Consider the following 24,838-nt stretch of genomic DNA (forward strand, 5'->3'; position numbering starts at 1 on the left):
GTGACTATCCTAGTGTCTAGTTTTCAAGTCTCAACTTCCTAGCTACTCCGGAAGTGTCCTAAATCTATCTATTTCTAAACTGTAACATTGCTATTGACTTTTACGCATTACGCGTGAGTGTTTCCACTCTGCACACGAATCCCGTGGGCCTCCCACTTCCTAACTAACGCTAGTGTAGTGTAGCCCCAGCGATTCCCTAGGCCTATTCTATTTCCGTGACAGTGGTTCTTACACCACTTATTTAGTATATGGTTTGCGTGGCCCCTAGGGCCTAACTGTATTACTTACCTGTGTGACTTACTGTATGCATTAATAAGACTGTGTTGTACTTACCTCTAAACTCATAAAGAGTGCTGAGGGTTTGCTTAGAATAAATACACTTTATTTTATATATATATCTGTTGTGGTGTCCTTTCATTTGGTATGCAAGGGATTATATATGGTATCACAGCTGGCTTCACATGCCATTCAGAGTTTAGCCTAAGACTGCTCTTGTCCATGCTACCACTAGGATAGCTGGTCTATAAGGTTGACTTTACAACCAATCACCATAAGGGTATTTGGACTGATATAAGGTGTACACTAGAACTAGTGACATCATACATCAGGCCAACTTCTCACACCCGGTACATAAATAAAGTGATGTCCCATTAGACATATATAGTAATAGGCCAAAGGACTCACATAAGTAACAACTCCATGTTCTTTTGTAAAAAAGGATCAAACTCTAGAGAGGAGCCAATCAGCTATCACCACCCTATGGAACCCACCTGGAAGGAGCTCTAGTCCCTCAGATTTTCTACCGCACGTCTTGCTAAGGGAGTCTCCCCTGAGCTCTGCTCAGTTTTCCTTCATTTCTGGATTTCCAGTGATTTTTTTTCTTCAGGATTCCTTCTTCTGTGTGGGGTTCTCACTCTCTTCATGGCAGATACTCCTGAGAAAGGCCTTTTTAGGCCCTGCACTTCCTGTGGTAAAAAGTTGATGACCAGCACAAAAACTGCCTCTATTGTTTTTACCCGGACCACTCCTCAAAGGACTGTAAGGTATGTCGTACCTTTTCTTCAAAGACCCTTAAAGATCGAGAGGGACGCCTTCTAATTTGGCTGCAGAGGCTTAAGGATAAAGACCAAGCCCTGTCTTCTGAGGAGAGAGAAGGCTGCTCTACATCTTCAAAATCCTCTCAGAAAAGGCCCAGAGTTGCTTCTCCAGAACCTTCGTCGCAGCCCCCTCAAAAGAAGGCGCACAAAAAGTCTTCAGAGGCTCCCCTTAAGGCTTTCCCATCAAAGGTTTCTCCACAGGAGGTCAGTCACACCTTTAAAAAGCCTGGTTCCACCTCATCGACGACGGCTTCGTCGACGGTGAGAAAATCCCCGTCTACAGCTGTGGGGATAACTTTGTTGAAGACGACCGTCTCCATCTCTTGGGCATCTTCTGCCTCATCCACGACGACGACTTCCTCGTCGATGGGTGCTACACCTGTATCGTCGACGATAAAAATTAAAAAATCATCGTCGACGTCCAAGTCAGCGTCGACGCCGAAGAGTGTTTCATCAAAGTCAATCCCGTCGACGTCGAAGACAACCCTGTCGACGACGGCTCCGTCGATGACTATGGCTCCGTCGATGACTATGGCTCCGTCGACGACGTTTCTGATGCCGACGACACCGTCAACGAATGCTCCGTCGACGGGACCTTTGTCGACGTTTCCTTCAATGGTGCCAGTTGGTGCTTCACCGTCGACGACTACACCGTCGACGTGCTCGTCGACGGGGCCAGAGTCCAATGTGGAGAGTGCGTATGTCCATTTAAAAATCACAAAACGCACGTTGACACCTGCCCTGACTTCTAGCAGGGTCCAGCAGTTACCTCCGACTCACCTTTTGGAAGAGGAGGAAGATTCAGACGATGGTGGTATGTTCGGAGCTGCCACAAGTCCTTCCGAACTCCATGTCAAGTACCAAGAGAGTTCGGACTATGACGAACAAGAACCAGAAGACCAGCCATATTATCCTGATGACAGCCATCCTCCCCAGCCTCCTATGGTTTGTCTGCCCGCGTCTTTGGTTTCTGACCTCCAGTTTCTGATTACTGACTACAAGCAGAGATTTCCTACTTCTGCTACGTCTTCTGTTCCGGTTGTCTCTCCGCCATCAAGGCTGCAGCCTCCACCTCTTCCTCCACAGTCTGTGCCTGTCCTGCTACCGCCTCCAGCCTCACAGATGATGAGGATGACAAGCAACAAGAGGAAGGAGAACTCCATGATTCTCAATCGACTCATGATGAGTGGGATGATTGTTATACCTTGTCCAGCGTCTCCGGTGCCTACTCAAGCTGATTTGCCTCCGGAGGAAATCGGTGGTTTTCATAATGTCTTGGAAAGAGCCGCACAGCGTTTTCAGATCCCTATGCCTTCTCACCAACAGGATTGTTTCTTGTATGACTTTAAAGAACCTTTCAAAAAGTTTTACAATCAGTCCCTATTATTGACTACATCTGGGATCAGGGTGTAAAAATAATGCACACAATCCATCTTCGATTCCTCCAGTGTTGCCTCAGCTGGACAAAAAATACAGAGCTCCGGACACTGCTCCAGCCTGCCTTACCGGACAGCCAAAGCCTGATTCCGTCATCACTCAGGCTGCTCAGCGAAAATCTAGAAACCCTGCTGCCCCACTGTCCGCTCCTCCTGACAAAGAAGACAGACGACTTGATAATATTAGAAAACGATTTTCTTCTATGCATTGACAGTACGTGCATCAAATTCTTTAGCATTATTAGGGCGCTATAACAGGCAGATGTGGGCGGACATTGCTCCATACTTGGGTGCCTTGCCGGATGACTTGAGGGAAGAAGCGAAGAAGATCTTGCTAGAGGGCGAACGTTCGGCTTCTGAGATCATCGATTGTGTGATGGATATCGCCTCTACTGGTTTTCGTCAACTAGCTGGCGCTGCTATACTACGACGCAAAGGTTGGCTGAGGGCAACTTCATTCCGACTGGAAGTCCAGACAAAAATTCGGGACATGCCCTACGATGGTCAGCTTCTCTTTGGCCCGCATATATTGATGAGGCTCTTCATGGTATAAAAAAGGATACCGACACGGCTAGGGCTTTGGGTACCCTTCAATTTAAAACCCCCCCTTTTCGTGGCTCAAGGGGTAGAGGTCAATCTTCGACCAGAGGAGGCTATCAACACTATCGGCCTTCCTATTCCTCCTCCAACCAACAATATCGGCCACAGTACCAACAACGTCAACCACAACAATCATCTTACACTAAAACCTCCTTCCGAGGAAAAGGAGGAGGACAGAAGGACGCTGCTCGGCGGCAATGACTTTTCTCTACCGCCGGTATCCATCTCCTCTCCACCCTTCAAAGTCGGAGGAAGAGATTCCCACTTCCTAAGCAATTGGAAACAAATAACAGACCGCTGGGTTCTTCTTCATGATACAGTTTGGACATTCACTAGAGTTCATTCACACTCCTCCACAGACCCCTCCTCGCCCTATGCTTCACACAAATCTCCGCCTTTTTCTCCTGGAACTTTCACTCATGCGCCAGAAGGGAGCTATAGGAAGAGATCCTCTTTCTCAGCGGGGGAAAGGGTTTTACTCCCATTTTTTCCTGGTGCGCAAAAAGGAGAAGAAATGGAGACCAATCCTGGACTTGAGGTCTCAACAAATGTTTTAAGTCCTGCCCTTCGGACTCAAGTCGGCTCCACGCATTTTTACAAAATGCCTCTCTCTCCAGTGGCTGCATATCTCAGACAGCAACACCATCAGGTCTTTCCCTATCTCGACGACTGGCTCGTCAAGGCACCTTCTCTGGACGAGCGCGACCAGGTCTTCCGACGCCTGACTGCAGCTTTTCAGTGGCCTGGGACTCGCACTGAATCAGGACAAGTCCGTTCTCCAGTTCAATTGGCCGCACACTGCTCGTCACACCAGCAAGTTGCCCCAAGGAACTGTGGTCAATGTAGTGGCGACGGCGAGTACGCCTATGCCACGGTGTGTGTAAAAAAAGTATGTGTCGCATTAGCCATCCCTGGACACGTGTTTCGAGGTAGTTGCCTCTCGTCAGCAGGGAGCAGGTAAGTGTAAAGGGGTGCCGCGTGGACTGCCAAAAATTAAAAACAGGTAGAGTACCTCTCAAGGCGCGCAGGTGCTGATCCAGGACTCGTCAGCCCGGTGGCTCAAGGGAGCCGTAATATATCAAGTTCAATTGGCCGCATACTGCTCGTCACACCAGCAAGTTGCCCCAAGGAACTGTGGTCAATTTAGTGGCGACGGCGAGTACGCCTATGCCACGGTGTGTGTAAAAAAGTATGTGTCGCATTAGCCATCCCTGGACACGTGTTTCGAGGTAGTTGCCTCTCGTCAGCAGGGAGCAGGTAAGTGTAAAGGGGTGCCGCGTGGACTGCCAAAAATTAAAAACAGGTAGAGTACCTCTCAAGGCGCGCAGGTGCTGATCCAGGACTCGTCAGCCCGGTGGCTCAAGGGAGCCGTAATATATCAAGTTCAATTGGCCGCACACTGCTCGTCACACCAGCAAGTTGCCCCAAGGAACTGTGGTCAATGTAGTGGCGACGGCGAGTACGCCTATGCCACGGTGTGTGTAAAAAAGTATGTGTGGCATTAGCCATCCCTGGACACGTGTTTCGAGGTAGTTGCCTCTCGTCAGCAGGGAGCAGGTAAGTGTAAAGGGGTGCCGCGTGGACTGCCAAAAATTAAAAACAGGTAGAGTACCTCTCAAGGCGCGCAGGTGCTGATCCAGGACTCGTCAGCCCGGTGGCTCAAGGGAGCCGTAATATATCAAGTTCAATTGGCCGCACACTGCTCGTCACACCAGCAAGTTGCTCCAAGGAACTGTGGTCAATGTAGTGGCGACGGCGAGTATGCCTATGCCACGGTGTGTGTAGAAAAGTATGTGTCGCATTAGCCATCCCTGGACACGTGTTTCGAGGTAGTTGCCTCTCGTCAGCAGGGAGCAGGTAAGTGTAAAGGGGTGCCGCGTGGACTGCCAAAAATTAAAAACAGGTAGAGTACCTCTCAAGGCGCGCAGGTGCTGATCCAGGACTCGTCAGCCCGGTGGCTCAAGGGAGCCGTAATATATCAAGTTCAATTGGCCGCATACTGCTCGTCACACCAGCAAGTTGCCCCAAGGAACTGTGGTCAATGTAGTGGCGACGGCGAGTACGCCTATGCCACGGTGTGTGTAAAAAAGTATGTGTCGCATTAGCCATCCCTGGACACGTGTTTCGAGGTAGTTGCCTCTCGTCAGCAGGGAGCAGGTAAGTGTAAAGGGGTGCCGCGTGGACTGCCAAAAATTAAAAACAGGTAGAGTACCTCTCAAGGCGCGCAGGTGCTGATCCAGGACTCGTCAGCCCGGTGGCTCAAGGGAGCCGTAATATATCAAGTTCAATTGGCCGCACACTGCTCGTCACACCAGCAAGTTGCCCCAAGGAACTGTGGTCAATGTAGTGGCGACGGCGAGTACGCCTATGCCACGGTGTGCGACCAACTTTTGATTCATTTATTACGGCTCCCTTGAGCCAACGGGCTGACGAGCCTTGGACCTGCACCTGCGCGCCATGAGAGGTACTCTACCTGCTTTAATTACATTTTGGCAGTCCGCAGTCCATGCGGCACCCCTTTACACTGACCTGCTCCCTGCTGACGAGAGGCAGCTACCTCGAAACACGTGTCCAGGGATGGCTAATGCGACACATACTTTTCTACATACACCGTGGCATAGGCGTACTCGCCGTCGCCACTACATTGACCACAGTTCCTTGGGGCAACTTGCTGGTGTGACGAGCAGAGTGCGACCAACTTTTGATACATTTATTACGGCTCCCTTGAGCCAACGGGCTGACGAGCCTTGGACCTGCACCTGCGCGCCATGAGAGGTACTCTACCTGTTTTAATTACATTTTGGCAGTCCACGCGGCACCCCTTTACACTGACCTGCTCCCTGCTGACGAGAGGCAGCTAACTCGAAACACGTGTCCAGGGATGGCTAATGCGACACATACTTTTCTACATACACCGTGGCATAGGCGTACTCGCCGTCGCCACTACATTGACCACAGTTCCTTGGGGCAACTTGCTGGTGTGACGAGCAGAGTGCGACCAACTTTTGATTCAAGTCCGTTCTCCAGCCTTCTCAGCGGATAACCTTTCTGGTGCTACTCTCGACACAACACAGAAAAAGGCTTTCCCATCACAAGAGCGGCAGAACAAACTTCTTCATTTGGCAAGTCACATGAAATCCAAGAAGTTTCTCTCGGTACACCTCTTCAAATCCCTTCTCGGAATGATGTCATCTTGTATTCTGCTTGTTCCTTACTGTCGCCTCCACATGCGCCCTCTCCAGGAAGCACTGTCTGCTCAATAGATTCAATCCGAAGGATCCTTCGACGATGTCATTCAAGTGATCTCTCAGATTGTCACAGCTCTGCAGTGTTGGACTCGTCCACAGAATCTTTCTCAAGGTCTGCCTTTCTTGCTCCAGGCTTCTCCACAGGTCATCACAACAGATGCGTCCCGGGAGGGTTGGGGAGCTTTCCTCCAAGAACTTCGAATCAGCGGGAAATGTTCTCCTGACGAACGAAAGCTTCACATAGACAGCTCGTAGCTCGAGGGGGTTTATCTGGCTCTCCTGGCGTTCCTTCCCAGGATCAAAGGTTCTCTAGTGCTCGTCCGGACGGACAATACTACGACGATGCACTACCTGAACAAGCAGGGAGGGACTCGTTCCCTGACACTATCTCCCGAATCTAAAAAAATCTGGAACTGGTTACTCCATCACAACATTTCCCTTCGAGCGGAATATGATCCAGGTACAGACAACGTACTGGCTGATTCTCTAAGCAGGCAACAAACAACATGCCACGAATGGGAGTTGAACCAGCGGACTCTCGACTGCATATTCTCCCCATGGGGCACTCCTCTCCTGGACCTGTTTGCTACCAAACAGAACACCAAATGCCAAAACTACGCAAGCTGGCATCCCCAACGAGGATCTCTAGGGAATGCATTTTCGATCGCATGGTTCAACTTCTTTGCGTACGCTTTTCCACCAATTCCCCTGATTCCCAGGGTCCTCAGGAAAATGAAGACAGAATCCTGCACGCTAATCCTAATAGCTCTGGTGTGGCTGCGTCGGCATTGGTTCACGGAGCTCCATCTTCTCTTTCTGGAACCGCCGATCTCTTCGAAACCGTTTCCCACTCTCCTCACAATGAACCGGGAACAAGTCCTACATCCGGATACAGCATCTCTCAGGTTATCGGCTTGGCTCCTGAGTTCCGAGAGTTTCATGGCCTAGACATTCCTCCAGACTGCAGGTTGGTTCTGGCTCGGGCTCGAGCCGACAGTACTAACAGGACATATTCCTTAAAATGGAAGAGGTTCTGCATCTGGTGTAAGTCAGCGAAAAATACACCCTCTTTCGTCTTCCCCAGAACAAATACTACCTTACCTTCTCCATCTGGCAACTTCAGGTCTTGCTCACACCTTATTAAAGTTCATCTAGCAGCAATATCCTGTTTCAGAAGATCTTCTGCAGGCCCTTCTCTTTGGTCTAGTAGGCTGATTAAACAATTTCTCAAAGGCCTATTCAGGACTTTTCCTCCAGTGAAGTCTCTGCCTCCCACTTTGCAGCTCAAGACAGTTCTTGCTCAGCTTATGAAACACCCTTGCGAGCCGATACACAGAGCTGATCTTAAATATCTTTCTTGAAAGACGGCACTCCTTCTATCCCTTACCTTTGCCAGGCGCGTATGTGAGCTCCATGCATTCTCAATTCAAGACCCTTTTCTTCAGTTCAAACATGACCGGGTCATACTGCGGACTCATCCTAAGTTTGTGCCCAAAGTCATGTCAGACTTTCACCTCAATGAACCTATAGTCTTACAGACCTTTTTTCCGAATCCTCAAACGGCGGCAGAAAGAACTCTACACTCTCTAGACCTTAGACGCTGCCTTAAATTCTATCTTCACAGGACAAAATCGTTCCGCAAATCCAACCAACTCTTCGTGGCTTACATTCGACCTAGGAAAGGTCTTCCACTGACTAAACAAAGTGTCTCTCGTTGGATCTCTGGAGCTATTACTTTCTGTCATCAGCAAGCGGGCCACCCCTTGCTTTCCACGGTTCGAGCCCATTCCACTAGAGCGAGGTCTACTTCCATGGCACTCTTTGCGGGTGTCCCTATCACAGACATTTGCAGAGCGGCAACATGAAAGACGCCGCATACATTTACCAAGCATTACTGCTTGGATACGGTTACTCATGAAGGATGCTGCGGTGGGACAGGCGGTGTTGCGACATCTATTTCGCTAGAGGGTGAGCCCTTTTTTCATCTCACCATCCTTTCTTTTATACGCACATTTCTATATTGTGTTCCATAATGGTTTCTTTGATTGACCTTTGGTACTTTCTATGTTTTACATTGATATTTTATTATCTGATTAATTTTTTATATGCTGTACCATCCGAAATGTGCTTATCATTGCGTACTACTCTGATGCAGGCATGTAAATCTATGAAAGATACCCTAATACTGGATAAGGAATGCGTTACTTGCCTGTAACTGCAGTTATCCAGTATTGGTATCTTTCATAGATTCACATGCAACCCACCCGCCTCCCCTGGAAGGGCTCACCTAGTTCTCTCAGTGATGCACCTTCTTAGCACTGTGCTTCTGAAAATCTTAGGGACTAGAGCTCCTTCCAGGTGGGTTCCAGAGGGTGGTGATAGCTGAAAGGCTCTTCTCTAGAGTTTGGTCCTTTTTACAAAAGGACATGGAGTTGTTACTTAAGTGAGGCCTTTGGCCAATTACTATATATATCTAATGGGCCATTACTTTATTTATGTACCGGGGACTCCCATCCCGACGACGGGGAATGATTCAGGCATGTGAATCTATCAAAGATACCAATACTGGATAACTGCAGTTACAAGTAAGTAACGCATTCCATCTTATGAAATGGCAACATGTTTCGGCCTATATGCTGCCTGTATGGTTCAAAGGCCTACTTCAGGGCTGAATTTTATCGGACTAATTCATACACTCATGCACACAGTGCATTATGGGACACCATCCTAACTCGCTGGGTTATGAGTTTATGATTAGCGAAACTCTGTTTATGGGTTATGTCGTCCTGGTTGTGACGCAGGGGTATTGTCTATAGTCATATATTTTTCAATAGTCCGTGCTGGCTGTTGTACTTATTTATTGCCCTCTGTACCTTTTTTAATCTTGTCTTATGTACCCCTAATTAAAATGCTTTTGGGTGTTACCCATAATGAAATTGTAACTTCTTGATCTCTTTACCTATCCTATTTTACTTTGCCAGGATCTCCTTCAGAAGGAGATTGAGTCAGTCCAGGTAGTATCACCTTACCAGAACATTGTAAGAGTAAGCAATTTGCCTAGAATCTTCATATGAGCACTGAGGTCAGGATTCAAACTTGGGCCCAGGTTCCAAAGTTGGCAGCTCTAGCCACATTTCTTCCCACGCCTCTTGACCGGTGTGTGTGGGTTATTTGTAAAATTTGTAACACAATAGGAATGCTGATTGTATTCTAAACAGTTTACTGCTCTTATATTTTTAAAACCTGTGATTAATGTTCGTTCAAAACAACATATAAAGACTACAGTTATCAGAAGACTCTCACTGGTATAGAGGCACTCCATGTTTATGCTTTAGCCATCGCAGGGACATACTCTTGTGAGGTTTACTAAATTTCGTGTTAATTGGTCCTTTTACTTTTTATATTGTTTTTAGCGAATTTTCTGGTGAAACATTACCAGGCCCAGTATTTTGTCCGACAAGCCAAGCTACAGCATCTACTTCAGTTTCCTCTTCACCGTCCCCATCGCCCGCCTCAGTCTCTGCATTTCGACCTGTTGTCTCATCTCGACAGATTGTGGAAAGGCTGCCTCGAATGCTGGACTTCAGGGTCGAGTACCGGGACAAGAAGGAAGACGTGGTCCTTGAAGACAGTTGTACAGTTGGTAAGGTTACCTTGTTGTCCAGAAAATTACTTCTGTTCTGTTTGGTGTTTAAAAATGCTGTGTAATGTGACAGATTTTCTGTAGCACTGTGTAGTGTTCTAGGTTAAAAGAGGGAGGTGATGTAACATTCTAGAGTGGGTATATGTCACCTGGCTATGTCATGCTGGGTTATTGTGTTCTAGTATGGAATGTATTTGTGAGAATGTTACTCCTTGAACACTGTGTCAGTTGCTCTTGGGAGTTGAAGGATGGGGTCTCTTGGATACCTTCTACAATAAAGAACCTGCAATCTTCATTGGTCTTACCTTGTTTCTGGATGTCCAATTCTTCATTTTGGCGACGAGTGGAAATCAACAAGAGACCCCAACTCGCTTCCTTCCGCTGTGTTTCCAGTACCCAGACGATCTTTTCAAAGCGTCTGATCCTGTTCAAGCTTGGATCGCTTCTCATCACCGCTGCGTGTGTTATAGCCATTCAACGCTTTTCTTCGGGGCCTGGCTTTCCCGACTACCGAAGGCACGAGTAAAGTTTTATTTTAATTTTTTTTTTTCGTTTCTTCTGAAGCCTTCGCACTGTTGCCTAGCAACCAACAAGCTGCTCTCCTGCAACGTCATCGTCAAGCGAGTGCGCAGTCTCCACGGCCTTCGCACTGTTGCCTAGCAACCAACGAGCTACTCACGTTCCTCTACGTTGTCCTGCAACGTCATCGTCAAGCGAGTGCGCAGACTCCATGGCCTTCTACATGGTTGCCTGGCAACCCATTTCGCCTAAAGTCCAGCGTTGTGCCTTCGTTTCTTCCGGTTTCCTGACAACCGAGTGAGCATTCTCCACATCTTCTTGCAGTGTGCTCACCTTCCTATGATGCCAAGAATAATCTCAAGGTACTGTTGAGCGTTTTTTTTTTTTTTTTTTGCTTTGGTAACGCTGATCTGCACAGCTTTAGAGTCTTTCACTGCAGATCTGTTTCGTGTTATTTATCGGCAACGCTGATCTGCACAGCATGGTTGTCTTTCTCAACGCTGATCTGCTCAGCTGATTGTTTTTACTTCTTCATTTGCAGATCATTTTCTGTTGTATGTGTGTTGGGTCTTCTCCTATTTAGTGGCTCAGGTCACGAGGTGTTATTTACAATTACCTTATTGTACATGGATGGAGACATTCACGATTGCTTGTGGTGTATGAAAGAGAGGTAGTGTTGTGTGACTACCCATTTTATATTTTATTTTGGTTATTTGCTTTTCATTTCTTCTTGCGACCATGCAAAACGTCACTGCTCCTCCTTTCTTTCTATCTTCTCCTGGTGATCCCACCATACCATGGATAAAATGGAAAAAGGTTTTTGCCAATTATGCCAGGGTTTGTGGTACATCTCTGAGTGCAGAGAGAAAGTCAGCGCTTTTCTTACATTGTCTAGGCTCAGAGGGCCAAGAAGTCTTTAAACACCTTCCAGACCTAGCTGATGGGGACTCCCTCAATGAGTATGAAATTTGTATTAAGAAAATGGACTTACATTATCTACCAAAAATGAGCATGGTTTTAGAAAGATATCATTTTGGCAAGAGAGTTCAAAGGCATGATGAAACTGTGGAGCAGTATGTTACATCATTGCGCAAGTTGGCTTCCACTTGCTCGTTCGCTGGTAGTTTGGAGGAAAGACTTAGAGATCAACTTATGTTGGGTTCTTCGATTGAGAAGGCGAAAGATGCTCTTTGGCAGAAAGATAATCCACCTTTGGAAGAAGTTATCACCACATTGAAAATGCACGAACATTCTAAAGCATGTTCGGAAGCCATAAAAAAGGGTTCGGACACTGACAAAAATGCTAACACTGATGTCAAAGAGATCAAAACAAAGTCTTCTGAGAATTCCGACAAATTGGTCAAGTCATCTTTACAATCTGGTTCAGGTTCCTCTAAAGTCATACCTCAAAACTGGAATCCTAAATTTTCAGTCAAGTGCTTTCGGTGTGGAAACGCAGGACATGTAGCTAATTTCAAAGACTGTCCTGGATGGAAAGCAACATGTTCCATTTGTAAAAGAAAGGGTCATTTTTCTAAGTGCTGTAGGTCTAGCAAAAATACAAAAAATGTGAGAGAGGTAGACATCTATGAGCAAGATGACGGTGATCTGATCGTATCTCAAGTATGCGATCAGGCAACAGATGGACCTATAGAGAAGGTGTTGATTAATGACAATCTTGTAGATATGTTGTTCGATTCTGGGGCCAAGATCACTTTGGTGCCAAAAACCTTCTATGAAAAATATCTAACCACCAAAGTGAAACTGTTTAAACCAGATATTATCCCTAGAGGTTATGGTGGTCAAGTTATAAATCTTTTGGGATATTTTATGGGAACAATAGATTTTAAAGGCAGGATCACAGCAGGGAAGATTTATGTCTCAATGAAAGGGGACTCTTTAATCAGTTGGTTACACCAACGTGATCTTGGGGTTTATTTAGATCCCAATGAATCTCCTTCGGTGTGTTTGAGGGATCTATCCACTGTTGCTTCCATTTCCGATAACAGTGTATGGATAAGTAAGTTTCCTAAAGTCTTTGAAAAGAAACTAGGGTGTCTTGGAAAGTATGTACATCTCATTAAACTAAAAAAGGATTCTAATCCTGTGGTGGCTAAAGTCAGGAATGTTCCTTTATTAGTAAGAGGCAAAATGAAGGACGAGCTAAAAAAATTGCTGGATAGTGGGGTCATTGAAGAAATTGAAGCTACGGAGTGGGTTTCTCCGGTTGTTATGGCCCAGAAGGCCAACGGAGAGGCCAGGCTATGTATTGATTTGAGAGAACTAAATAAAGCTGTGGTTGTAGATCATTATCCTCTTCCAAACATTACGGAAATGTTATCCTCGTTAGGTGGGGCCACACACTTTTCTACACTAGACCTATCTTCGGCCTACCATCAGGTCAGACTCCATCCCTCGTGCCAAGATTTGACGGCCTTCATCACGCCGTTTGGCACTTTCAAATTTCTTAGAATGCCCTTTGGTTTAATATCGGCTGCATCAGTGTTTCAAAGGGTGATGGAGAATACTTTACGGGATGTTGCTGGAGTCAAAATCTATCAGGATGATATCCTTGTTTATGGGTCAAGTTTGGGAGAACATAATGAAAGGGTAAATCAAGTTCTCTCTAGGTTGGAAGATTCCGGCCTCACTCTCAGGTTGGATAAGTGCAAATTTGATGTAAAACAGATTGAGTATCTGGGGCATGTAATTTCTGGGTCAGGGATCAAGCCAAAACCGTCTCTGGTAGAGGCCATTTGTAAGTTGAATTATCCTACAAGTAGAGATGAACTCACAAAATTCTTAGGGATGGCGGAGTTTTATAACAAATTTGTCCCTGGTTTTGCTCAAAATACTGAAAAGATCAGGGCGTTACTAAAGAAAGGTTGTGAATTCATATGGGATGAATCTTGTAGTGCTGAGTTTGACTTGATTAAGGGTTGTCTGAATAGAGCTCCTAATCTTTCCAGTTTTGATCCTACTAAAGATTCCTATGTTATGACTGATGCTAGCTCCAAAGGACTGGGTGCGGTGTTGCTACAGCCTGGTGAAGTAGGGGACAATACCATTTTGTTTATATCTAGGCCTCTTAGAGGGGCAGAGTGTAACTACTCGGTGGTTGAGAAAGAGGCCCTAGCTGTGTATTGGGCGGTTCGTAAACTGAGGAAATTTTTGTGGGGTAAAGAGTTTGTTGTTGTCTCTGACCACAAACCATTGAAGGAGGTTTTCGGTAATAAAGGTATTGACCGTGTGTCACATAGGATAAGGAGATGGGTTGTAGCGTTGCAAGACTTTGAATTTGGTGTTCATTATTTGCCAGGGGCTAACAATATTCTCGCAGATTGTTTGTCGAGGCTTGGTGGCTCCACAGTTTCTGATGAAGGTGATGATGAGGAAGATTATTTTCTTGGTGAACATTCTGGAGAAGAATGGAGTGTGTGTTTAGTCACCCAGGGGGTGGTTAGTGAGGAAGAATGGAGCGCTGAAATGAGGGTTGATGCTGTTCTTCAACGTGTTGTAAGTTTTGTCCGTGATGGGTGGTGTGAGAAACGTTTGTGTGATGAGGAGATTAAGGGTTTTTGGAATGTTAGAGAAGAATTGTCTTTTTCAAATGGGCTTCTCTTTAGAGGTAGTAGACTGGTGGTTCCTGGTGCAGTGCGCCAAAAGTTAGTTGAGAATGCACACTCCAGTCATATGGGCATTGCGAAAACGAAGGAAAGATTGAGGGAAGTTTATTGGTGGCCTGCAATGGACACTATGGTTGAAAGATTGGTGCGCTCGTGTCCTCAGTGTGCGGTGAGTGACAAAGTTCTTAAATGTAGGACTCAACCCATGGTTATCAGGAAGCAAGCAAATGGTCCTTGGACAGATATAGCCGTTGATATTCTTGGGCCGGTTAAGGTGAAGTCTCGTGATCAGTATGTTTTGGTCTGTGTGGACATGTTCTCGAGGTGGCCAGTCATTAAAATAGTAAACAGTGTTGATTCGGCTGTAGTTATTAAGTTTCTTGATGATCTATTTGCTGGTGAGGGTTTGCCAGCATCCGTGTTGACAGACAATGGTGTGCAGTTTGTGTCCAGGATTGTGGAGGAATTTTTCAGTGAAAGAGGGATTACACATAAACGGGCTGCTTTGTACCATCCCGAGTGTAATGGTGTTGTTGAGAGGTTTGTGAGGGTGCTCAAAGAGGCCATGCAGTTGGCATTAATATCTGAATATGACTGGGAGGAAGCAGTCAATAAAAAAGTATATGAGTATAGGGTCACGCCTCATTCTTCTACTGGTGTATCTCCTTTTACTCTGTTTAGAGGTAGGGTGCCTAGCACGCAGGTGAATCCTCTTTGGGTGACATCCAGAAGGTTGGAAGTGGGTGGTGCTATTGACAAAACTGAAGGTTGGAAGGATCGTGAAATGGATAAAATGATAAAGAGAAAGGAGTTGTATGACACTAGAAAGGGTGTTAAAAAAACGGTTATTCAGGTTGGTGATTGGGTCAGGGTAAAGCTGCCTGAAAGGAAATTTGGTAGGTCAAAATTCGGTCAACCAATTAAAGTAATCAGACTTCTAGGTAATGCTGTCAGAACCCAAGATCATAGAGTTTGGAATCTTAACAGGGTTGCAAAATGTCCTTCTAAATGTGTGGAGGAAAGCTTGTCTCATGCTTTACCAGTTCCTTCTCTTCCTTCACCTCCTGTGTCGTCAAGGCCAGTCAGGTTGAGGAGAGTTCCTCAAAGATTTCAAGATTAAGGCTTATTATTTGTTGCTGTGCATTTTTATTTTGTGTTTTGGGTTTGTTGTGTTGGTAAAGAGGGAGGTGATGTAGTGTTCTAGGTTAAAAGAGGGAGGTGATGTAACATTCTAGAGTGGGTATATGTCACCTGGCTATGTCATGCTGGGTTATTGTGTTCTAGTATGGAATGTATTTGTGAGAATGTTACTCCTTGAACACTGTGTCAGTTGCTCTTGGGAGTTGAAGGATGGGGTCTCTTGGATACCTTCTACAATAAAGAACCTGCAATCTTCATTGGTCTTACCTTGTTTCTGGATGTCCAATTCTTCACACTGCTTTACCAGGTTGTTTCGGGAGGATCGTCAACTCTACCCATGTTTACTGAATACTAATTTGTGGATGTTCTAGCCAGGCAACAGTCTATGGTTGGCCAGAACATTTCAATGGCCCAATTACAGACATCTGCATCTTTCACACCTAGACAGTTAGGGGTGGGTATTGCTTTACAGTCTATGCAGATGATGTGTATCTACAGCAACACATGGAACAAACAGAAAATGTTACTAGCCTTGCAAGCATTTGCATTGTGTAGTTCTGTAGATTCACATGCTCCCAACCTCTCCCCTGGACGCCTGTGACTCTGATTGCACGTCTCTGATCTCTGTTAATTACATTCTTTGTGTGAAATGCACATGAGCATCATATTGTGTACACTCACCCGCTGTGCGTTAAACAGTCTAACATGGAGTCGGTGTCAACTTAAGGAGGAGTCGCACTTTATATACACCTTGTAACTCGAGATACTTCTTCGTAGAAAAACAACTTGCAAACATCTGATCCCAGTATAAGGTGGCAGAAGTATGCACAGCATGAAGATCTATATCACTACATGCTGCATATAGTGTAGTATCTTCCTTCTTCATCCACGTGTGGGCATGGGAGATCAGGCTGGGCGGGGTCTCCTACCTAACCACAGTACACTCATGAAAAATACTGACATGTAGACATTCTTGACATGGAATGTAAGGGGATTAGGGCATGGTGTCACGTGACACCATGTCTCCACATATTGAAACGATGCGGGCCTATTTTGTCTTCCTACTCGAAATGCAGCCTAATAAAACAGAGGGTGGAAGACTACACCGCAGGTAGAAATCACAACTGCTTTATACCATCTGATCATTCTATGCAAGAGGAGTCCTAATTTGGGTTAGATCCAGGATTTCCTTCATAATGGAGGAGCTGTAAATGGACCACTACATTTATGTCAGCAGGCAATCAGATGGCTCTTGTGAATGCACCACACACTACTATTACTACCAATTGACATCCAGAAGTCCATCTCCTGCATCAGTAAGTGGATATAAACAGGATCTTTGCTTCTTACTGCAAACAACTGTACTCTATCGCTGAAGGGGAAGATGCTGGGCTCTCAGAAGAATATGTGTGGGGTGCCAACTTGCATATGTTGACATCAAAACAGACCTTTATTTTCGATGGTTCACTGACCCTGGACGAGGTCATAACATCAGTATCTGTAAATCACATCTATATATCACAGTTGACGATTAGACTCTGAGCAGTGATGACCAGTAGTGGACATGTAACAGGCTTCTCGCGAGAGAGGCGCACACTTCTCTGCCACCAGAGAGGCAGTTATAATGCTGTCACCAAAGCTCAGCAGAGATAAGCTATACGGCACATTGTATTGACCACTTTGGTGCTCAACTCTGCAAACTCCTAGGGAAAGTGTTGTCGAAAAGGATACAGTAGGTACTTCCGAGTTACATACAACCCAATCAAAACAGGTTTCTCCTGGGCAGAAACGTAGTCAAATATTCGTAGACTGTTCACTGTGCTACACTTGGTGCTTCATGTACATAGTGGGCCTACCATTCTCTTGCGCTAATAGGTTAATGACTTTGACAGTAAATTAGATGTGTAATCAATATTTTAGAAAGTCCAATAGTGGTATTACTAAAACATTTACTGGACCTAACAAGAACAATGCAGTTCTAGCTTGCTATGTCGCTTTAGTGATAACACAACGTGTGCTGCAGTCCACTAGAAACATATAATTCACATTCCCCGGTTACACTTTGTACAATATACTTGGGAGATATAGGTAAGTTAAATGTGCCAATTAGGAGGACAGACAATTTCGATATCCTTCAAGGGTATGAGCATATGTACTGGCGCCTGGTTAGCAGAGCCCCAGTGCACACAGTTAAAAAAAAAAAAAAAAAAGTTCCAATATAAAAAAATAAGCATTTGCAATGCAATTGGTCTTACATTTGCGAGTTTAGCTATTGGCATTGTAAATGATAATGCCTTTTATTTATCTGTTTTGATAATTATCATAAACAAGAGGCAGCATCAGCATTTATGTTCTCTCTTTTAGGCTGGTCCTGTCATGTATACCCTTTTTATATACATTTGTCCCATCCACACGACAATAACGATTCTAAACCAGTGACCTTTTACCCAGTAGCTTGCTCCTGTCTCTTGGACACCAGGCTCTCAATACTCTATCATAATCCCAGTACCTGACATACAGAATAATTATACCGTGCCTGAGGACATGTTTATGTATCGGGGTCAAACACGAAGGAACCACTTTCTGGAACCTATACCGGATGCACAGCCCAATCCTGGATTATTATGAATCCAATAAATCAAGTTTTCAATTCCACCTCTTTTAATTTCTTCTTATTATGTCGCGTAATCTTTTATTCTTAACTTTCTTCTTCTTCGATTTATTCTACTCATTCGTCCATTAGTGATGATATTAGTACAAAACAGGAGGAATACGTGTTTCTGCATATCACGACTTTATTTGCGTCACCCAATGCATTTCGGGATTCATTTCCCTTCATCAGGGGTATCTGCAATACAAGTATTGAGTAACATCACCGTCAGTGTTCATGTCATATTTCTTAATTGCAGTACAAAAACGTAAACTGAATACATTCTCATCGTAAACATAGCTTACACAAACGCGTTTTTTTTAAAAAAAGAAGAAAGATTGTTTGCTCTTTCCTTCTCCAACAATTTCACCTTCATAAACCAATCCCATCACACAGTTAACTCTAGTTCAAAAAACCAACCTTCCCTGCTTCTCTCAACAACCTCTCCCCCTTCTATTCACGCTCCATCTACTGTTTCATCCCCTCAATTCCACACTAAGCTTACCGTGATATGTATTGTTGATTAAAAACTCGGAGTTCACATTACATCTGCCCACTATGAATTCCCCAGCATCGCGCCATTTTCCTACTGAACTGAAGCTCTTTCCTTCATCGGACCTGAAAGCTGCTATCGCTGCTGACAATTAACTTCCCTTTGTACCTCTCCTTTTAATTAGCAACTGATCAGTCAAAAACGTGTGTACAGGCTATCTCCAAACTGCGGAGCGGATTTAAATATTTCTCACGGTAGCATGACTTCTATAATGATCCAATACTACATTTCCCAGAATCCCCTTGATGTGTATCCTGCTCATAACAAGGATGTTATGAGCAGGATACACATCAAGGGGATTCTGGGAAATGTAGTATTGGATCATTATAGAAGTCATGCTACCGTGAGAAATATTTAAATCTCCTTATTTATATTTAAATATTTATTGAAACGTCCTAATCGCCATCCTGTGTATTTTCTGAGAATAAGTGACATGAATACTGACGGTGATGTTACTGAATACTTGTATTGCAGATACCCCTGATGAAGGGAAATTAATCCCGAAATGCATTGGGTGACGCAAATAAAGTCGTGATATGCAGAAACGCGTATTCCTCCTGTTTTGTACTAATATCACTAATGGACGAATGAGTAGAATAAATCGAAGAAGAAGAAAGTTAAGAATAAAAGATTACGCGACATAATAAGAAGAAATTAAAAGAGGTGGAATTGAAAACTTGATTTATTGGATTCATAATAATCCAGGATTGGGCTGTGCATCCGGTATAGGTTCCAGAAAGTGGTTCCTTCGTGTTTGGTCTTGTTGAAATGCGCAACGGGGACAGGGCGCGAACCGCGCTTGCACGCCGCACAAAGTTGCAATGGACAAGCATGAGAACATAAAGCATGGAAAAATTTGAAGTGCATAAAAGAACGGTGTGCATCTCACTACTTATTAATATATGTATTAGGGTCACCACTTTTTTCATCCTTGGCCAACAGCCTGCTGTACGTGATCGCATTTGTTTGGAAAAACTTTTATGATTGTTTTCAAAACATTTGATTGTTTTCAAAACATATTGATTCTGGAAGAAACCCTGGAGTGACCACTCTAGTACATAAGAACCTTATTCCCCCTACAAATCCGAGGAGAATTCCTTCCAAGCTGATGGTCCTGCATGCTGAATCTTCAACACAAAGCGGTCCGACATCCCTCGCGGGGTGTCATCCTCAAAGCAGAGACGGGGTCCTTCATTCTTAAGTATCAGGAGAGGGGCTGGTTCTTCCCTATGGGTTTCTTGGCTACACGCATATACATGCTACACATTTAAATCTAAGCTAGGTACAGTTAGGCAAATTACTTAGGGCACGCATTTTAGGAATATGCAAGTGCTGCTGTTTTATCTGAACTGCTTATGTTCATTGTATTAGCACTATGGTAGAAATGAATCTACTATTTACTATATTGGTACTAGAAATCTCTTTCATATGCTTCTGTTGAGGCAAATATGTTTTACACAAGACTGACTCTGGACCAATAAATATTTATTGAAACGTCCTAATCGCCATCCTGTGTATTTTCTGAGAATAAGTGAGCACGATTGACTGAGTGAAAAGTACTGTGCTGTTTTCCACGATCCCTGAAAAATCAGGGTTGTCATGTTCAGTGGTTGTTAGAAACTACCTACACCACTGTAAGATATAGAGGGGGGGTAGCGGCACTGTAGAGCTAGCTGATCTAACGGCTGACATATCCTGTGAGGCTGTCCAGAAGCAGTTGGGACACCAATCCCTCAGTTTAGCTCATCCAGAACACGCAGGTCCTGGGGATTCCTAGGAACTACACGACATGGCGACGCCAACGTTGGTTTGATTCTTATATTAACAGTTAAAATCTGAATACTTCAGCCGTGCTTCTCAGAAAGCTCTATTCACACCTTTTCAGAGACATCTGAAGTGGGAAGGGAAACCTGCCTCAGCTGAGCAGATATACTCTGTGCATTGGCTGAAGGTTTAACAAGCTTGTAAGGGTAGAAGGTTCCCACCTTGTACGAAAAAAAACCTAAAATTTCTAAAAGATGTTTTATTCTTCTCAAGTTGAGAATGACTGAGTCCATGAGCAGTGGTTCAGGGAACGGGGACAAAGAATTTGCAAACGCTCTTAACATTGCAAGGAATTGCAGACATGCAGTAACTATAAAGCTGTTTGAACACAGCGTACCTGCAACAGGTGGCTGTGTTCCTTTCGTGATTGAGGCACATGAGGTGTTCGGATCAGAGGTGTTCTATTATTGGGTTCAGTTCCCACCTGCAGATCCACAGAATAAATTCTGGTTTAAAGGCGCCCTCCCACACACATCTATTGTAAGACTCTGGACGCTCATCATAGAAGGAGCGACCTGGCCGGTGTCCGACGTACACGCCACATCCCAAGATGGATACAGTGGATGAAGTCAGTACAGTATACAAAGACATAGTCAGAGTATACAAACATATTGTCCGGTTTGTCATGTGAACATTGACAGTCCAACCAGCTGGTCCTGATGTGGACCAGCTGGAGAAATAGGTCCACATCAGACCACACCTACTATTAACCCACAGGCACTAAAATCAGTGATAGGAACAATACCCTCCAAATGGGAGAAAATTCCGTTCTGGGTCGCACAAAAAATTTCACAGCTGGAGGCCGTATTTCCCCATACATGTCCGCAGGAAAAACACAGAATGCTAACCATCTGCTTGCCAATGGGGATGGTTCCCTCGATTGAGGATTGTACCACTTGGTGAACAATCTTTGCCGCCGTATATGTTATGTTATTTAGGCTTTTAAAGCGCACTAATACCCGAGGGTGTCCTGGCACTGAGCACTGTCCCACTAGAGTCCCTCTGCAACTGAGCTTATTCTGTGAACAACCACGTTTTCAGCTCCTTCGTAAACGACAGGAGATCTGTGGAGTTCCTAAGATGAATTGGAAGCTTGTTCCAGGCATTCGTGGCACCTACAATGAAACTCCTGCCACCCCAATTGACTTTCTTAGCCCTTGGAACAATCACTCTCTTTGCTTCCATGGAACGCAACATTCTCCCAGGAACATACCATTGAAGGTGCTTTCTTAGGTATTCCAGACCACTGCCCGTCAGGGACTTAAAAACCGTACATAATGCATATACATTCGAATACACGGTACTCCTTCCATAGCAGTCGTTCCAGAGGTATTGAAACAGATACAGAATGAGTACGGGGCAGGTCCTGTCCTGGATTTGGGAATTAAACTGATGGGTAACTTTGCCCAAGTCTCGGCAATATTGCTGAGCAACATAAAGGGGGAGGCAGCAGCAGTGGCCATACACATTCGCCTAAGGGAAATAGCAGTTATAAATAAGGAGCGAGAATTACCAAAAATTATCGAATAAACCTATGCTGTGTGAGGTAGAGATAATTTGGGAACCAAAGCAGGGAAGCCACAAATGGCGGGTAGTCCCGACAAGGAAAACTCGAAGCAAGCACCAACTTCTTCTAAAAAGAAATGGGGAAAATAAAAATTCAGAAAAGAATTCACGATCAAAGGGTGGGTCTCCCCAACAGGAGTCCTCTTAGAAAAGGTATAACCTTAGGAATTGTGATAACATTAGGAAACCTGACAGGTATCAGGACACTGATACATGTTCCTTTCAGGGTTCATCAAAAACTCGGAGAGGGTCGGGCAATCAGAACAAAAGACTGAAGATCGACCAAAGACAAAAAGGGAACCGCATCATAATTCAGATTATTTTATCAAACAGGACAAGCAACCTAAAGCAAAACCTCAATTCAAAAAGAAAGTAGCTGGCTTGAAAATTAGACATGCCCAGGTTACTGAGGACTCAGCTTCTGAACAAGGAAAGGGCTCCGAGTATGCTAGACAGCGCGGCAAAAATAACAATAGTTCACCAGAACCTGAAGGATTTTCTGGCGTTAGCAGAATTGAATGAACACATCACGGTGGAAGCACCTGATAAGAATTGGTGTCCCACATCGATTACACAAAATTACACTCCAAATGGAGGGGGACATCTCAAGAAAGGTTAAAGCTCTCTTTTGGGAGAACTTAACATATGGATATGACATACTGCTAGCAGAAAAAGATTGGCCGCCTGAGTTTGTGACGCATTGCCCAAAAGGGTAAAGCTAAATCTGCTCTCTCCGCCCACGTTCCAGAATCTTTAAAACATTTATACACGCAGGAGTGGGTCCTAGCGCTAGCTCCAGCATTATACCGCAACCGTGTAGGGTGGGATGTGGAGTCTACTCATCACGAAATCCCATTAAAATCTACTCCAAATCAAACAAGACAGTACCCTATTAAAAACGATGCAAAAAGACAGGTCAAAGAAATCTTAGACCAACTCGAATACCAAGGTGTGATTGAGACTTGCACCTCCCCCATTTCTAGTAATGAAACCGGACAACACGTATCGTCTAGTTTTAGATCACAGACATTTAAACACATGCACGCAATGAATATCTTCGTTACTGGGGCCAGAATGGGATTAGAGATTCCATGGGTTGCACAACTAAACATAAATTGTTATGGGAACAAGTGGCAAAGCTGAAAGCATGCCTGTCACGGACTCAAGTTATTCACACCTTGAGTCATCCGCGTGTTGACGTACATTATGAAGGGAATTCACTGGCTGATGAAGCCGCCAAGGCGACCGTGTGAACTGCTGCCATTTCCGCAGTCACTTGTTCTAGCACGAGGGTAGACGGAAACATACTGATATTAAATTTGTTGCAGAAAGTTTACCTGCTTCACGGCCTAACACCGTCGGAAATAAAATTAGTGTCATTCCCAAATAAACCTCAGTTTACGATGGCAAACGTTGAATTTTGGTATAAAGGGATACCGTCAATTATCTTAAATGAGAAGGATATCATCCATAAATATGGATTTGATGTGGTCGAATTCAAGGAAAATCGAAATCGCCCCAAAAACCAAAATATACACACCGACACTAGGACCACATGTAGTACCCACATTCCACATTGTGCAAGTGCGCAAGCAATAGTACCTGGAGGAACACTAACTGTCTCTGTAAGTAACTGGGAACAACACATTTTGGACCTCACCCAAGAGAACCTAAGGCCACAACCCCATAATCTTTCTTGGTCTTGGATAGCTACAAATCTGAATAACTATAAGCCAGGCAAGGCAATCAAGCTTCCTTTTAAGCAGATATTTAACTATTGCATCATGGAATATAGCTGGGAAAGATCCTGGAAAACTAGCATTGATCTTATAAAACTCACTCAAGTGACCCTGCAAGAGACGTGGTCCATAGTATCCTTTGACCAAAAAGATTATATCATGTATGATCTCCCGGGGGAGGCCGTGAGAATGGGCTATGCAAAAGGAAGCCTCGCCATTTTATTGAAGGAAGATATATTCTGGGATCAGGAAGTAGCTAATATGTGTCTGCCAAATATCCAATCTATAAAAATTAGGTATAAGAAAAACACTGCTGTCTCCATGCACGATCTCCTTATCTTTAATGTTTATATCCCCCCGGGACCTGCAAATGACCATTTAATGATTAAAGTTTTTACTAGAATTGACTCTGCGATAGATTCCAAAGGATTCCCTTCAGTATTGATAACGGGGACTTTAATGGGAAAATGTCTAATACCCTATTGTCTGAATGGAGCACTAATGCATATGGGGATAAGTTGTCAATTCCATCACCGTTATTCCCTTCAGAGATCAAGGCTGACAAAAGAGGGAAAGTGTTAATTGCCTTGGTGGCGGCCTCACATAGGCTCATACTAAACGGAGACAGAAAGGAAAAATCTAGCACGTCCATCCTCGATTTTGTAATATGCAGTCTGCATCTCTTTGGGATGATGCAAACCCTGACCCTTAAAACGACAAAAGTAAGTGACCATGCAATTTTGTTATTGACAACTGAGATCCTGCTACGATCCTCAGATACATGGTCTCTGACACAGCAAAATGCAACCACAGGAATCTACTCCAAGTATTGGCGAATAAAGTGGAACTCTAAAGCAATTTCAAAAATAAATTCCGCTATCATTTCCCCAAAATTGACTAACAGTAGCACAGACGCCGATCCGATAACAGCCTATGAGAACACGATTGCCGAGATAGTGGTCCCATTGACCGCTCGCACAGTTAGTAGCGGGGTGCGTAAAAGTCAATAAGCCCCAAACCACTCAGACATCTTAACCTCTAAGTTAAACAAATTGATTAGGCTGCACATTTTAAAATATTCTGGAGCCAGACAGAAAGAGGTTGTAAAGTGGAAAAAAGCGTGGCAACGGCAGAAGTAGAAAACTAGGCGTGCACAAACTGATAAAAAATGGGTGGACATTCAAATAGCAGTGAACC

The 24,838-nt window shown here is 44.5% G+C and overlaps 1 protein-coding gene across 2 annotated transcripts in view; it reads left to right on the forward strand.

Moving 5' to 3' along the window:
- The window catches only part of FAF1 (Fas associated factor 1), a 1,868,643-nt gene that overhangs the window by 263,929 nt on the left and 1,579,876 nt on the right, over positions 1–24,838 (forward strand). For both annotated transcript variants that reach the window (XM_085602652.1, XM_085602654.1), the window contains exon 4: positions 9,795–10,024. In XM_085602652.1, the coding sequence (XP_085458778.1) occupies positions 9,795–10,024 (230 nt within the window). The remainder of the gene's footprint in view (positions 1–9,794; positions 10,025–24,838) is intronic.

This window comes from Triturus cristatus, chromosome 4_2, assembly GCF_964204655.1.
Source record: "Triturus cristatus chromosome 4_2, aTriCri1.1, whole genome shotgun sequence".
NCBI classification, from domain to species: Eukaryota; Metazoa; Chordata; class Amphibia; order Caudata; family Salamandridae; genus Triturus; species Triturus cristatus.